The sequence below is a fragment of the Camelus dromedarius genome, chromosome 4 (assembly GCF_036321535.1).
Source record: "Camelus dromedarius isolate mCamDro1 chromosome 4, mCamDro1.pat, whole genome shotgun sequence".
In the NCBI taxonomy this organism is placed as follows: domain Eukaryota; kingdom Metazoa; phylum Chordata; class Mammalia; order Artiodactyla; family Camelidae; genus Camelus; species Camelus dromedarius.
Genome location: NC_087439.1, coordinates 10167251 through 10184102, shown reverse-complemented (window position 1 = coordinate 10184102; position 16852 = coordinate 10167251). Strand labels below are relative to the sequence as shown.

At 51.5% G+C, this 16852-nt stretch overlaps 1 protein-coding gene across 1 annotated transcript in view; it reads left to right on the top strand.

Annotated features, from left to right (window-relative positions):
- Positions 1 to 2109: 2109 nt before the first annotated feature.
- GLI2 (GLI family zinc finger 2) overlaps positions 2110 to 16852 on the top strand; it is a 61074-nt gene continuing 46331 nt past the window's right edge. Inside the window, exon 1 of the mRNA XM_031451252.2 lies at positions 2110 to 2215. Within this exon, the coding sequence (XP_031307112.2) occupies positions 2157 to 2215 (59 nt within the window). The 5' untranslated portion in view covers positions 2110 to 2156. The remainder of the gene's footprint in view (positions 2216 to 16852) is intronic.

The window sequence follows — 16852 nt, the reverse complement described above, 5'->3', positions numbered from 1 at the left end:
TTCCAAGTACTCCTGCAAAGCACACCACAAGCTCAGTCCACGTCCTCAACCCATCGGCTTCAGCTCACATTGCCACGCTTACAGATCAGTAACAGAGGAGAACACACACCACACAGCATTCACAGCAGTTAACAGAGCGGTAGGAGAAATACATGTTACTTGTTTTCAGATGGACACAGGGAGACAGAGGTAAACGAGCTTGCTCAAAGCCAGGCAGCTGGGAAGCAATAGCTTTACTCTCTGGGTCTCTGGCTCCCACGGGCCTCCTGGTCCTCCTGACACTGTTTTCAGAGTCACAGCTGCACACCCTCAGGGGTGTGCCTCATCTCCTCAGGGGACACAGACCTACAGGGAGAAGAGGGTGGCTGTTGCAGAAATCACCATCTCTGGAAGGGAGTACCTGACCAGAGGGATGGGGCAACACATCTGTGTCATGTCGCCTTGGACCCCAAGATTTGTAGAGGCTGTGTTTGGTAAATTGACTTAATCAGGCTGAGAGGATTTGCTTTCTTTATTCCCAGTCCACGTGGAAGGCGTCAGTATTGTGGAATTAGGAAGATATAACTGAATACATAAAATTAAGATTAAAATGTCAGGGGGAGAGTTTCCTCTTGTTAGGAATTCATAAGTGGTCAACCCAAGTGTCCATTGACAGGGGAATGGATAACCAAAATGTGGTATACCCATACAATGAATATTATTCAGCCTTAAAAAAGGAAATTCTGACACAAGTCACAGTGGATGAACTTTGGGGACATTATGCTAAGTGAAATAAACCAGTCACAAGATGACAGATGCTGTATGTTTCCATTCATACGAGGTACCTAGAGCAGTCAAATCTGTAGAGACAGAAAGGACACTTAAAAATAGTTAAGATGGTAAGTTGTATGTTACATATATTTTACACAATAAAAAATGAATTCATAACACTTACAATACAGTACCAGAAAACAGAAACAGCATCCTTTGTAAGCATTTATTATATTTATTATTTATTATTATTTATTACATATTATTATTTGTGCACATAGAAAACAAACCCGTTGGATTTCTTTAAACTTTTTTTGTGGGGGCTGGTGAGGAGGTTAATTAAACTTATTTATTTTACTTAACGGAGGTACTGGGGATTGAACCCAGGACCTTGTGCACGCTACGCAGGCACTCTCCCACTGAGGTATAACCTCCTCCCTGGACTTCTTTAAACTCTTGAGCAATTCATACTCAACACTCACCCACCTCCCCCCCCCACCCCGGCCTGTGGCCTCAGCCTGAGTGAGAGTTGACTGAGAAATGTCCACTTCTTAGCCCTTTTCCCAGTGTAACTGCTTTCTAAAGAGCCTTGTTTTCCTCAAGCCTGTAATTATGTTTGCCTCCAGGGTACCCAGGAATTTTCTTTTTTTTTTTTTTTTAATAAGCAAAGAGCATCCTACAATTATCATGATGATTTGTCAAGGGCAGGCCAAGTGCAGGCAGGAGGCTGACACACTCCGGAAACCAACACTCACGTGTTGGTGTTGGCACCTCAGAGGCACTCTCCCCAGCGCACCTGGGGTCAGTAATTAATATTAAGAGCTGGAGAATTAACAGAGCCACATAGGTGTCCACTGGAGGATGCCGAGAGGACGGGGTGGGCGGCTCATGGGACCTGGACTTCCTGAGGCTGGCCGCAGCCGGGAGCCGGCCCTGCCTTCACAGATGGCTCTCGGTAAATATTTCCAGCCTGTGTGACTGCAGCGTCCGGACCCAGGGCTGCCCGGGCCACTTACAGCCGAGGCCGGGATGGGCAAGAAGCCTGCCGGCTCTGTCAGCCCTGATTTGCGGCCGAGCCTGTCATCTCTGCGAGTTCAAAGAGCGCTTAGCTGCTTGTCTTTGTCAAGAGCGCGGTTGGGGATCTTTTATGTGAAAGATGGAGGGTTCTCGGGCTGATCTCGGGCTGACTTTGATTATTTATTCATCCCTCTTCGTGGGTGTGTGATAGCCAGGCACCGCGGAGCCCCCTGTCCTGACTGCTCTTGCTCTGAAATTCACGGAGCTTTAAAGCCCTTTGAAAATTGCTTTTCGAGGGAGGGGAAAAGTTTTTGAAGTCCTGTTTTTCTCTCCCCTCCGCAGTTCCGCCGCATCTTCTGCCACCGTTCCACGCTCCCTTACCGATTGACATGAGACACCAGGAGGGGAGGTACCATTACGAGCCTCCCTCTGTCCACGGCGTACACGGGTAAGTTCCGCCCTCCGCCTGCCGCCCGCCGCCCTGGCAAGTGGTCTCCTGCCTCTCTCTTTCTGTTTGGACTTCCTGATCTTCATCTTCCGGAGTTGACAGTCACACTTGTCACCCAAGAGCGCATTGACGCTAGACCCTGTGTGAATGGGAGCTGTGGGATGGGAACCCCAGCTTCCCTGTGGTTACCTGAGAGGGATTCACAATGGCCTCACACATCACTACTTCCAAGGCTGCAGGCTGACCCGGTGTATCCATAAGTGTCCTGAGGCTCTTTCCCTGCCCAGGCAGTGGGGATGCCCTCCAGGCCAAAGTCCTCACATAAGTACCATGACTTTAGATTTGAGTTGTCCCAGCATAATAATTCATAGCACCCCCTTTCACACTCTCAAGCATCCCAGTTTGGACAATAAATGATAGGGTTGCCCTACTGATAAGGACAAACTCAGTTATACTTTGCAGCCTCCCCTACTCCCTGCTCTGAGGCCCCCACGTGAAGGAGTGTGTCACCTGTGTGTCACACTAAACCTGCCCCTGCCCCTCTTCATTCCCACCTGAGGTCTCCGAGCCCATGGCTGATAATCACTTTTCTTGGTCTTTATGACTCAAAAGACTTGACTTCTTGCTACGCATCCATTTGGCTTCCAGAAGAGACGCTGAAACCTTCGCCCCACCCCCTATATCTCCATTGCTCCCCCCACCTACCTTGGAGGGGACCTCCTGGGAAAAATCAAGAGGCCCCAAGAACCCTCTTGACCCAGCCACCTCACCTGTCCATACCAAGTCGCCATCGATGGTTCTCGAACACACAACTACCACATGTCCCTGAGCCTCAGCTCCTGCTGCCAGCCTGCCTGGAATGTCCCCTCCTCCAGGCCGCCTTTTCCAGACCCTCAGCTCAGGTGCCACCTCCTCCCAGGGGCCGTGGTATCCTCCACACTGAGGAGGTCCCTTCCCTGGTTTCCCCCCACACTGGAACATGAGAATGACCCGTTTTCACACCTGCCAGCCAGCAGGCTCTGAGCTTTCCTCTGATTTCCACCTCGATGGTAGCTGTAATAGCTTCACAATCAGTATTTGCTGTGGAGAACCCTCTCCCGGGATCCCTCCCATTGAAGACCAACCCTGCCAGGGAGCCTCTCCCAGCTCCCGTTGGAATAAAGTCAGTAAAAGCTTGCAGAGCACTCACTATGTGCAAAGCACTGTATTTGCTCTGATCTGCCCCAGTAACATGGATGCCCAGGACCCTGCTTCTCAGTACCCACAAGTAGAGACTGGACAGCAGCACCTCTGAGCGGGAGGCAGGTGACCTATTTCCCTATTTCCGGGTACCCGTTGCCCACCTCAGACAGAGCAAATCTGGGACTTCTATTTTCTTCATCACGATGTCTTGTACTTTGCAATAATTTCAGACATGATCAAAAAGTTGCAAAAAGAATACAAAGATTTCCTGTCTACCCTCACCCAGTTCCCCAAATGTTCACTTCTTACATAACCAAAGACCAGTATAGTGCTGTTAACTGACTTATAAAGCTTGTCTAAATTTGGTCAGTTGCCTGCTGAGGTCCCCTGTTGAGGATTTAGCACTTGCATTTAGTTGTCATCCCTCCTTAGACATCTTTAACCCAGGACATGGCTCAGTCTTTCTTGTCTTTCACGACCTTGACCCTTTTGAAGAGGAAGGACCAGTTATTGCATAGAATGTCCTCGATTCGGGTTTGCCTGGGGTTGCCTGATGCCTAGATTCAGACGATGCAGTTGGGGGCCAACTACCATAGAAGGGGTGTGGTGCCCTCCTAGTCCATCGTGTCAGGCGACCCATGACGGCAATACTTCTCATCCCTGGAGATGCTAGTAACTTTGATCGCTTGCTTAAGGTTGAGGTCGGCTGGGCTTCATCCCTTTGTAATTAATACGTATCTGGTGGGGCAGTACTTTGATAATATGTAAATGTCCTGTTTCTCATCATATTTTCATCCACTAACGTTCACATCCAGTGATGACTCTTCCCTGAAACAGTAACTGCTAGTATTTGCCAAATAATTTTCTATTTCCATCATTCCTTCCATATTTGTTGATTAGAATTCTACTCTAAGGAAGAGCCGTCTCTTCTCCTCCATTAACTGATTTTATCATTTATTTATATCAGGTAGATGAGATCTGTGTTACTTTGTGAGTTATGTACTCTATGGCTATCACTGTTGTGTTGTTTAAACCAGCCCAGAGTTGGGCATTGGGCATTGGGCGCCCTTTCAGGTTGTCTCCTGTGACATGTTGGGAACTTGCCTTTTATTTTGGTGCATGTGGCTGGTTCTCACTTGACTAGACCTGCTGCTGGCAGGCTTGTATCCACCTGGTGGGTGGTGAGGCCATTTCAGCCCTCGGCCCAGCTCTGGGGCTCTTCCCGCTGCAGGTGGCTGGGCCCGCAGCTCAGGCAGCTTCTGGAAGGTGCTGATCCTGGAGCTAGTGGCTCACCTGGAAATTGCTCAGTTGGTGGCATCCAAAAATCCTATGAGTATCAAGGGAGCTGAGTCCCTTTTCCGGAGGCTTTGGAATTGCTCTTTCTCTGTTGTTGAGAAATATTTGACTGATTCCGTGACATCCTGGGCACAGCAGGCCTGCAGCAAAGTGCCCCCTTGCAAGGGGACCCATGCCGGTCAGAGACACAGGCAATGCTGAGAGCTCCCTGGGGGACAGTCCACGCAGATTTGCGTCACTGCAAGGAAACATCCTGGCTCACATATCCCCAAGTATCTAGGGGCAACAGAGATGTAAGAAGACCCCATCGCTGAGGACTGCTGTTTCACGAAATAACTGACCTCATGAACAGGCTCTGCTGTAAATACCTCATGTGTTTGATCTTATTTAACCCTCTCACAACCCTGTAAGATGAGCATTTCATATCATCCCCATTTTATGGATGAAGGAACTGAAGCAGCAGAGAGGTTAAATCACTAATCATTAGGGTCACCCACTTAGGGATTGGGAGAGTTAGAAATCTAATCATGGCCTCCTGAGCCCCGGCCCTCGGCTACACACTGGCCTCCCGTTTGGGAGCATATTTGTGACCATAGACCCCCTGCACAGGTCCAGACGATTCCTTCTTGAAAGCTTTATGATAGCCCTTTGTGAGGGTGCTGTCCCCTAATACAGTGGTTCCCCAAACCTCTGGACCGTCAGCAACAGCACTGCCTGGAAGCCCGCTGGGAACGCAGAGTCTCAGGCCCTGGCCCCGACCTGCTGGGTGCGAGAGTCTGGAGTGGGACCACGATCTGTGTTTAACACATCTTATGGATGATACTGCCGCAGGCTCGGGTTTGAGATGCTCTGCTGCAGGCGGCAACTTTCACTGAATTAGGGGGCCCTTGATACTGTCGCTCCCTGGGCTAATGGAGAGCTGTGTCCAGGAGGTGGCCCCTGAGACTTCCCTAGGCTTTGCCATTCACCGGCTCAGGGTTGGACACAGGTCACCTCCCTTCTCTCTAGGTCACCTCCCTTCTCTCTCTGGGCCTGCTTCCTTCCTGGCCAGTGAGGGGCGGGATGCAGGCAGACCACCCAGAGAAGCACACAGCAGTGATGGCAAGCAGCAGAGGAGGTCTGGCCAGGCCAGGGGCCTGTGGAAATGGCCTTCTGGATGGCTCTTTAGTTGGTACCTAATGGCTGTGTAGAGTTTGCTGGGGTAACAGATTGCCTCAAACTTGGTGGTTTAAAATAATCAAATATTCTCAGATAGTTCTAGAGGCCAGGAGTCTGAAGTAAGTCTTATGAGCCTAGAATCAAGGTGTGGCAGGGCTTATTTCCTTCTGGAACTTTCTGGCTCCAGGCGAGAATCCATTTCTGTGACTGTTCTAGCATCTGGAAGCAGCCTGCATCCCTGCCTCACACCACATCACTTTTTTACTCCCTGCTTCTCTTCTCACAGCGCCTTCTTCCCCTTCTGTTTCCTCCCTCTGCCTCACTTATAAGGACAGCAGTGACTGGGCCTGAAAATTCAGGATAACCTTCCCGTCTCAAGATCCTTAACATCTGCAAAGTCCCTTTTCCCATAGAAGGTAACATTCGCAGGTTCCAAGGATTAGGACACAGACATCTCTGGATGTCATTGTTCAGCTCATTGTGACCTCAGCCCCCAGTGAGAAGCCTGGCCGACCCAGGAGAAGACAGTAAAGGGTGGCAGTCATTTGTGCAGGGAGCTGAAGTCTGGTGTGCTGGATGAGTTTACCTTCCCAATTGTCCTGTGAAATGGGGTTCTAATCCGCATCTTACAGATGCAGAGGCTGAAGTTCAGAGAGGTGCACTGACTTTCATGTGCTCAAGCAAATGGGCCTGCTTGCTTCTCCAGGGCTGAGGAGCCTAGCTGCACAGCCCCTCACCCCCACACTGAGTGGATCACCTGGTTAACACCCCAGTGATGGGCAGCGGCACTGTGTTTCCAGAGCCTGCCTCCTGCTGGGGCGGGCTTCCAGTGGCTCCACATTATCCTAGGGACAGTCGGGGGCATGGTGAGTGTTCAGAGCCCACCCTTCCCATCCCTCCATCACCCAAGGTGGGTGCCCCAGGTGGGAAACAGGATAAAGCCTATGAGAAACATGGGCCCCTTGGCCGTGGCTTCCGTGATTAATGTGATCAGGAGCCTGGTGGAGCACCCAATCCATCATGCCCCTGCCATAGCTCGCTCCTCCTCGCCAAGTGTGTCTAATTACACAAACGTTGCACAGCAAATGAGGTGCCGTGTCATCTCTTGTCAGCCCTAGTCAGAGCCACTGGGGCTGCTCAGGCGCCCAGGACTGCTGCCCATTGGCTCTCACGGCCCCAGTGGGCGTGGCTCCGGGCGGAGTCTCCAACTCAGCCCTCCTGGGCCCTGTCACCTGCCCTGCCAGGCTACCAGCGCTGAACTCACTAGCCTTGGGATGTGACCAACCGACCAACCTGAATGTGTAAACCTCAGTTTTCTCATCTATAAAAGCACACAATAACAGTACCTCCCCCATCTATGGAGTTATTTTGAAAATAAATAGGGTAATATGAATCAAGCACTTAGCACAGTTTGGAAACATGCGGTAGGCAGGCCACGGCGTGACCTTGGAAGAGGATGCTGACTGGTGGCTGTGCCATGGGAAGGTGGGAAATGGGGCTGAAGAAATACCACTGGGGATGGAGGGAGGAGGGGCCTTTTTTCCCCCAGGGAAGGGATTTGGATTTTATCCTTTTGGCAACCAGGAGCAGGAGGGAGTGGTCCAATTTATTTTCAGAGCAAGTGTAGGAGCTGTTAGAGGTTGGACAGGAGAAGTGGGGGATCATGGTAGGGAGACCTGCTAGCGCTGTCATTGTGATCTGGGCAGAGGAGGAACCGGGCCTGGGCTGGTCACACAGCACCCCAAACAGGCAGCTCCCCATGGGAGGAGTCAGGGGTGGGTCCAGAGTGTGGAAACCCCAACCTGCTCCACCCACGTGGATGGCTTCCTCATAGACACCCGCACCCTACTCGTTCCCAGTCACCTGGACGTACAAACCCACGGCAGGACTTGCACAGCTTACTAATATTCACATGGTTCCAGAAGAGCAAATAGCACATGGACTCCTGGTGCAGCATCTATTATCTGTGTAAACCATAGGTAATGGGGTGACAAACGTTTGGGGGGGACAGTGTTTTTGCTGGTCACGTGTGGTTCTCTTGTGATTGCTCCGCCCATGGAGACGTACTCCTGTGGCTCCGAGAGTCCATTCTCAAGGGCAGAAGAGAAGGTCCTGCAGCCTCTCCATCAGCTGGTGACTGCTAGCAGGAAAGAGGAGCTCTTTGGATCCCCTCACACCCCTGTCCCTTGGAAACAGTCTCTCTGGGTGTTGTGGGGACCAGGGCTGAGGCTGACATGGCAGGAGCCCCAGCTGGTGCTCCCCACTTCCTCGGTGTGTGCAGTCACACAAGTAGGAGTGCCTTGGGTTAGGATTAATTCATGTCCTGGAGGGTAGAAGCTTATGTTCCCGTTGCAGGAGGCTGGGATCAATATTCAACTCCCCAAGCTGCTGGTGGGGTCCTTTCCATCTCAGCCCTGCCCTGAGGCTTCAGGGAGGACCAATTCCAGCTGCCTCCAGCCCAGATGGCTTATAGAGACCATCTCACAGTGCAGTTCTGAAACCTGGCTACAAATCTGAATAGGATGCATCAAAGACGCCCATTCCTAGGCGCTGGAACCCGGAAGTTCTGACTCTTTCAGGCTGAAGTGAGGCCTGGGAAACTGCTCGTTTACTGGTGCCCACAGGCCAGAGTTTGGGGACCACTGCAGCCCCTCCCCTGGAAGGAAGCAGGCCCAGAGCTGTGTATTGGCTGTCCAGAGTCTCAGAGCTGGCAGGCTCTAAGGCCTTTACTCTCTGTGATAATGACACTGAAATATGGGTGTTAAAAATCCCCTGGCTCCTTTTCTTTCTTCCTTTTTTTTGGTTGGTGGGGGCCGTAATTAGGTTTATTTTTAGAGAAGGTACTGGGGATTGAACGTAGGATGTCATGCATGCTAAGCATGCACTCTACAACTGAGCTAAACCTCCTTTTTTTAAAATTGAAGTATAGTCAGTTACAACGTGTCAGTTTCTGGTGTACAGCACAATGCTTCAGTCACACCTGGTTCCTTTGCATCACCCATTCACAGATCCACTGCCCACAGGTTGACCTAAGTCTATTCATATTCTCAGCCTGTAGAAGGACATGAGCATATTGGTGGTGGGGGTGGAGGGGTGCAAAGGGGAGAGCAGCAACATCTCAACCACAGGGAGGGCAGTCCCTTTCTCTCTCAACTTGCTGGGCTCCATACCTGACCTGTGACATCCATGACCCCTAGAACCTGCATCAATCCTTGACCTGGCCACCACTAATTGCTCTCCTGCAGATCACTTGATTCTGAGCTGTAGTTGGTGAGCACAGCCCAAGGCCACCTGGCAGGGAGAAAGTGGGGGGTGGGGGGCTCTTGCTAGGGACAGATGGCTCTGGGGCATAGCCATCAATTCATGTAAAGTCAACTCACTGGCCCAGGTACTTTAAGGAAAGCACGGGAACGCCAGCTGGTGGGTGCGAAGGCATCTACCTCCCACCATCATCTGCACACTTTGTCATGTGTGCAGATTGCCCAGAGTCCCCCTGAGAGAACTGTTCAGGACGTCTTAACCGTACCTCATCCTGGCGACCGCATATTAATGGGGATGTTCAGCCCCTCTCTGGGTGTGCCTCTCTCAAGAAAGCAGTTTCTTTGCTGTTGCCAGCTGAGCTCATGAACTTACAAGTCTGGGGGGGTTTGAAGATGGCTTTTTCCAAGGTCAGCGTCCCGTAAAGACTGCACTGGCTTGTTGTGAGATTAATAAACACGAGGTCTGCTCGACTTGTGACTCCTGCGTTGTCCTTGGCCAGCTGACAGCTCTGTCCTCAGCCAGCCACCAAGGAGGGCAGAAAGATACACGAATATTTTCTTTTTTGATTCTGGATGCAGCATGCCAGGTTCACGTTTCATAGAGGACTGGCTTTGTTTGTGTTTCGCCAAGAACGTTCTCTGCCCTCGGCAAATGTGCATGCTTTCTAGAGACTGGTGGAAAGGAGGAATCTTCTGCAGGACATGTCTGCCTGACTCCCAGGCCAGGATGCTGGGTGGGCCCGGTTCCTCCTCCCCTCTTGGATCGCGCTGCCCATCCGTCCTCAGGAGGTGCTGCTTGAAACCCGCGTGGCTGACCACTTCTTCAGAGCAACTGGATGGCAGGTGGACATGGAGCTCAGAAAACCCCGGGACGAGGCAGTTTGTAGGGCAGCTCCCCCTCCTCCCAGGGCTGTCTGAGGGCTGAGTGACGAACAGAGTGGGGCCTTGGCTCACAGTGATGGGAGTGGCCATTAGAGAGCTGTCTAGGCAGGTCCTTTCCCTGCTCTGGGTGGCAGGATGCTGGGCTCAGACTAGGTGGGGTGCAGTCACAGCAGCCTGTGTCCAGCCCTCTGGATTACGTCCTCTAACCCTCACGTGCACCCTACCAGGCAGGCAGCGTTGTCACTCCTGGTTGATATGTGGGGAAACTGAGGCACGGTGACGTTGACTGCTGTCTTAGTGATATTCTTCTAGTGAGTCGCACAGCTGGACTTGAACCCAGGCCGTGTGACCCTAGAGGCCCTCCTCTCCATCCTGACCCCTCTGCTAAAGCTGCTTCTGTTCTGAGAGCTTCAAATCCCCGTCTCCAGGAACGTGCTCTGCGGCATGGGACAGACGGCTCATTTATAATGGAATCTGCCTGTAAAAGTTTAATGAGGAGCGTGTCTGATAAGACAGCCTGCTCTTTGATCTTTCCTGAACACTGGCCCTCACAGAAGAGGAGCTGCCTGATTCTGGGCTTTGCAGAGAAACCTGTGTGGTCAGCCGAGGGCAGGAGGGACCCCAGGAGTGAAACAAATCTTGATGTGCAGAAATGAGGCGGGTCTGTAGCAGGAGAGGGTGTGCAGAGCAGGCATGGGGAGGGGCTGTCCAGGGGAAAGGTCCTGCAGGCTTGAGAGGTGATCCTCCTGGTTCCTCTCCTGTCCCACTGGCCCTCCATCATCTTGGGCTGTTCCAATCCCACACCTCCAGGATGCAGACAGAACAGGGTCACATCCTTGGGCTGGCTGTCTAACCTCCTGCAGCCTCAGTTTCCCGGTCTCTAAAATGGAGACAAAACAGTGCCCCACAGTGGGTGCTTGTGAGAATTAGGTGATTGAGTGTATATGAAGTATGTGGAACAGCTCCTGGTACCATGTGAGCGTGCGACAATGACTTGTTCTTTTCACCCTCCTGTTGACACCAGAAGGAAATCCACATTTCGTTCACAGCACTCTGCTTGGTGCTAAGCGCATGGCACTGTGTCTAGTCTTCTCCGTGCCCTGTGATATTCTTCCTAGTTCATAGAGCAGAAAATTGGAAAATTCCAGAATTTAAGAGCTTCCCAAGATCACTCAGCTCATAAGTGAGATCTGACCTTCAAGCCTAAGCCCTTCTCTAAGCTGTCCTTGGAGAAGAAGGGGCATTTCATTGTAGATCTTAGAGCTGCAGTGTATTAGTCGTGGTGCCAAGCATGGGAATAGTACAGTAATCCGCCCAAAGGAATTAATCACTAAGAGTAAAATTTCAGGTGTTGATGGACAGATTGGCCTTTGAGGTGGGAGGGTCTTTCCCCGCTTCACGTGTCCATGTCGTTCACTCAGGGTTGAGGCTGATGTCAGTTCCCCCAGTGCATCCATTTGTTGAGCCTAATTTATTATTGCTGGATTTATCTTTGTCTCAAGTGCTGTCACCTGGGGTCGCTCCTGCCAGCCTTAGTCAACATTTGTTGGGGGAAGTCGTGAGCAGTGCCCTGCCCCTGAGTCCTGTTGCCCTGCTCTCCAAGCCTCCATCACCACAGCCAGCATTGCTGTATCACTTATGTGTCCTGGTATCCATGGAGAAGAAATATGTTGGGGACAGTGGGATCCCCTTCCCTCATTGTCTCCTTTCAGGAGCTGCATTCCTAAAATGTGAACTTGACCTGTCCCGCCCAAGCAAAGTAGCATTTCATTGTTGCCTAACTCAGGGGAAGTTCTTAGCACTTGTTCACTCAACAACACTCACCCAGTGCCTATGATGTGCCAGCCTGGCATCAGGTATGGGGGATGCGGGCCCAGGGAGGTCCCGTCTTGCTGCTCACAGGTATCTCAAGGCCTGGGAGGGAGAGGAGGAGAAATCGGCAGTTCCAGAGTGGTGTGCCTGAAGGGGATTTGGGGGAACCCAGAGCACCAGGGAGCCAGGAATGGAAAGCATTTATCTGCAGCAAGGCATGGGAGGCCTGCCCCGTGACCCCTACTCCTAACCCCAGGCTGCCCGGCGGGGCTCCGTGGCCTTCTTGGGGTTGCTTTGTCCCATTGAGGGGCCCCGACTTCCAGGCAGACACTGATGCCAGTGTGAAAGAGGCATCCTGTTCTTTTAGGACTCAAGAGCTTGGTAAAAATTGGCAACACACCCACCTCTAAGAAAACGTTTTATCTAAACTATTTGGGATTATGCATCTAATTTTGACAGTCATCCAGGAAAAGAAATTCCATACACTTTGGCAGGTCAGGCCAGAGTCAGAGAATGCTCACTGTGGGGGAGTCTCCCTAAATGGAGCCCACTGTTCCCCCAGGCCCTTTCTCCTCACTTAGACCTAGACCCCCCAGTGAAGTCTAATGAAGCCCCTCCTTTTACAGAGGACCTCCCACACTCCAAGACCCCGTGTCTCATTCCCACCCATGGCTCTCCTTCAGCCCCCTGAATTTGCCCTGTGATATGACCGTCCCCATGAAGCCATGACTTTCTGGAAGGTTCGGCTCAGCTGTGCTCAGCCTCTGTCAGACATGGAACCCACAGACCCAGAGGCTAACCCACACCCAGGTGACTGGAGAGGGCCTAATCCCAATGGCTTCCTCAGGGCCCTTTCCCCGGGGGCCAGCTGGGTTCCCGGCTCCCCAGACAACCTACCACCCTCACCACTGCCCACACCCATCAGCTCTGCACAAATCATCACTTTGCTAGGAAAAAAGTCTCCTCGATACATCCCTCTTTTTTATTTATTTATTTATTTTTTATGCTTTTAGATTTTAATGTTTAAAAAAGCTGATCCCCTTCCTATCCTTCTGCTCCAAGGAGTGAAAAAAAAATGTGATAAAAGGTGGGCGGTGGAATTAACCCTTGTTGCCTGTGTGGCTAGATCTTAACCACGTCCATCTGTATGGCCTCCTTTGTAGGCTCAATTTTATAACCTAATTTCCCTACCAAAACATCAGTGTTTACTTAGGAAGAAATCTGCTCTTTGTCAGCTGAAAACAGTAATTTCTTTATTACGGGTCTGCTGTGCACGGGGAGTGACAGCTGAGCGAGGAGCAGGGTCTGGTGGAGTGAGCGGGTCTGGGAGGGGAACGGGGTGAGCGGAGGGTCGGCAGGATTGCTTGTGTATACAGATGTGTGTCTGCCGCAGAGCAGGCCTGTCGGATGGTCTGGGACTGGCCGGGAGGGAGCCTGGGCAGAGAGATGGAGCAGCCAACATGAGGCGACTGGGTGACCCTGGACATAGCTTCGCTCCCCACCCCAGAACCCCCATCCACTCAGCCAGCTTCTAACCAGGGGCCAACTTCTACCCAGCTGTCCTTGAAAACATTTGGTCCTATTATATTGAAGACATACAGAAGAATGGCAAAAGCATGGTTAAGATATAAAGAGGAATAAATGGCCACCATTCCTTGCTCTGCCTAAGGACCCGGGAAGTACCAGTCCCTTTGAGGCCCCAGGGGCCCCTCCACTGTGGGACTTGGAGTTACCACCCCTCTGCATCTGTCACAGGTCGACCGATGTCTGACTCTCCTAATAATTCGTATAACTCGTTGTTTAGTTTTGCTCTGTGTGCTTTTATATATAGAATCATTGCAGATGGATTCTTTGGGAACCTGATTTTCATAAGTTGCGAAATGTTCCAGAGAGTTATCCCACTGGTGCGTGGGGTTCTTCATTTGTTAGTTCTTACAACTCTGAAGCGGTCTGTACTGACAGGCATCTGGATGCACCTAGGTTTTTGCTACTTTGAACATTATTGCAGTGTACACTCTACTCCCGTCCTCCGGGCCTCATTGACCACCCATTCTTTAGAATAAATGTGTGTCTGAGAATGAAACTGCTGAGTCATGGGGTAATACTGCTCACAGATGTTGCCAGACTTTTGCCTAGTGGTTTTGCCGAACCTTCACTCCCTCCAGTGGGGTTTGAGGGCTCAGCTCACTCCACGTCCTTATCATCAACATTGTAATTTTTGCCAAAATGGCATCTCCTGTGATTCGATTTTTCTATTTCCCTTATTACTAATGAAGCTGACTGCATGCTTTCATGTGTTTATTGGCCAATAATGTTTACTTCTCATGAAATGCCTGTTCAGCTTTTTTGCCCATTTTTCTATGAAGTTTTCTTATTGATTTGACTAAGCATTTTATATATTAAGGCTACTTGTTTTGTGGTTGGTTATCTGTGCTGCAAATCTCCTCTCACTGTCTGTGCCCGGTCTGCTCCCATGGGAATGTGTGGGAGACCCCTGGTTCAGCACTTGTCACTTAGGTTTGCAACCACCTGCGCCACTTCCTGGATGTGGGGTTCTGGCCGAATCTTCCTCAGATCCTCAGACCCCCAGCTCTCCCTGCTCAGTGTTGTCAGGGGCACACACTCAGTGAACGTTGGCTGACAGAGAGAATGGTGCATGACCACATGAACAAATCAATGAGTCGCTGGTGGCTGTGGTCCCAGCCCAGGTACAGGTGTCCTTTTTGATGGTTTCTAGAGCCTCCCCCACATGGACAGCGTGCAACCCAGATGCACTGGCATGTGCAGATTGTTGTGGAAAGTGAATGGGGCTTTGATTTGGGGAGAGAGAGTTCTCCAGTGATTTCCAAAAGAATTCACTGTACGTCTCTTTACAATTGGAAATTCCCTTTGTATATTTTGAAAAGGACTTGATCGCTGGAACTTTTTAAGTTAATGTATGTAAAAGCAGTAAGCAAGCTTACCTATGTGCAGTTTCACATTTAAAAAAAAAAAAACTAGGAAAGCAAGAAAAAACAAAGTCAAAACCAACAAACAACAGCCTTGGCGAGGAGGTTGAAATTGAGCTCAGTAGGGTGAGATTGAGCTCTGTTTTTATCTGTTCATGGGCCGAGGGCAGTGGCCTTGCTGCGCAGGGATGTGAAAGCCAGCCCTGCCCTTCCCCAGCTTGGGGAAGAGTGCAGCTCAGACTGATGAGGCCAGCTTTGGGGAAATTCATTCTCTTCCTGGCACATCAGTGGACCTGAGGCCACCTGCCCGGTGTTTCTGAGAAAATAGAGGCTTGGCCCCTGAGCAGCTCAGCCACTGCAGAGGGGGCATGGCCTCCCCACTCTGAGCCCGGCTGCCCCGCCCAGGGCCCTGTGATCCTGGTGGGGGGTAGCATCTCAACCCAAAGGCAGCACCAGTGCACGCAGCAAACAAGCGGGTCCTGGGCAGGAGGAAAGGTTGGCGTGTCAGGGATGAGTGCGGTGTGCATTCAGCCAGTGGGAGCTGGTGACCGTGTAATCCAGGTGGCAGGAGGCAAGACACGCTCTAGAGCCCTGTGAGCACAGGGAGTTGGAACGCAGCGCTCAGACGCCCTCCCTGCCTGGAGGGGAGCTTCCTCTTCCTGCCAGCCTGCCACGGAGGGAGCACCTACTGGGGCTGGGCTCCTCCAGGAAAGAACACTCGGGCCCTGCTCTCTAAGAGCCGACATCTGTGAAGAAAGTAATGGTCATGATGGCAGCCATGTCTGCCGTCTCCCGAGGGCCTACTCCACACCAGCACAGAACACATCACATCGTTACTAGCTCCTAATAAGTTACCACGAAGTCTGTGGCTTAAAAAAAAAAAAACAGAAATTTATTTTCTTGCAGTTCTGGAGATTAGAGTCCGGAATCATTATTACTACGCTGAAACCAAGGTGTGGGCAGGGCCCTGCTCCGTCTGCAGGCTCTAGGGGAGAACCCTTCCTCGCCTCTTCCAGCCTCTGTCCCGATGGTTACACTGTTTCCTCCTCTTCTGTGTCAAGTCTCCTTCTGCCTCGCCTCTCTTACAAGGATACTTGTGCTGGCCTTTAGCCTCTACTCTGATAACCCATAATCTCCTCATCTCAACCTCCCTCCCTTAATCACATCAGCCAAATCCCTTTTTCCAGACAAAGTAATTTTGCAGGTTCCGGGCATTAAGATGTTGGTGCATCTTTGAGAGACGCTATCAGCTTCCCACACTTACCTCTCTGCTCCTCCCTAATGTTTGCAAGAGCGCTATTGTAATTGTTCTGTATGGATGAGGAAACAGGTTCAGAGAGGTATATGACTTGCTCCAGGCCACACAGCTAGGAGTGAGTTGAGGAACCCCGGTCTTCTACTACAGTGCCTGTGTTCTTCACTAGACACACTCACTGCTTCATCCATCCATCCATCCATCCATCCATCCATCCATTTATTCATTCATTCAACCAGTTGAGTTTGTGTGCGCACCCAGAGGGCACGGGCCCTGGTGCTGGGAAAGTGAGTGAGCAGAAGTGGCCCCGGGGCCTTCCCTTGGGGCTGCCTGTCCAGTGGGGAGACAGGCCCTGTGTGAGCGCATCACTGCAGGTGTCCAGTGCCCAGCCAGGGTCCAGGGAAGGAGCTGATGGGGGGTCTGACCTCAGTGTGGAGCTGAGAGGCTCATGGGCTGAGAGGCTCAGGCCAGAGGTGAGGTTTGTTGGCCTATAGCCCCAAGTGACGAGACCTCTCCTTTCTCATCCTCAGCAAAGGCCCCAGACCAGGCTAGGACAGGGCGGTGCACCCGTCCTTCCGTCCCAGTGTCCCAGTCCTGCTGCTCCTGCCAACTTCACCTGGGCCTTGCCGCTGTCGCTTTGGGTCTTGGTCACGCTGTCTGTGAAATGGGATGTGAAGGGCTTATTCCTGCCTGTTTCTGGCCCTACCGACTTACCCAGGAGAAGGTCTTTGAACAGAGCCGTCAGAAGAACGGGTTCTGGGTGGCCGAGGGTCCTTCCTTCCAGCCACTGACCCCCGACGTCTCGTGCTGAGTCTGGGTGAGTCAGCACCCCTCAGCTGGGCGT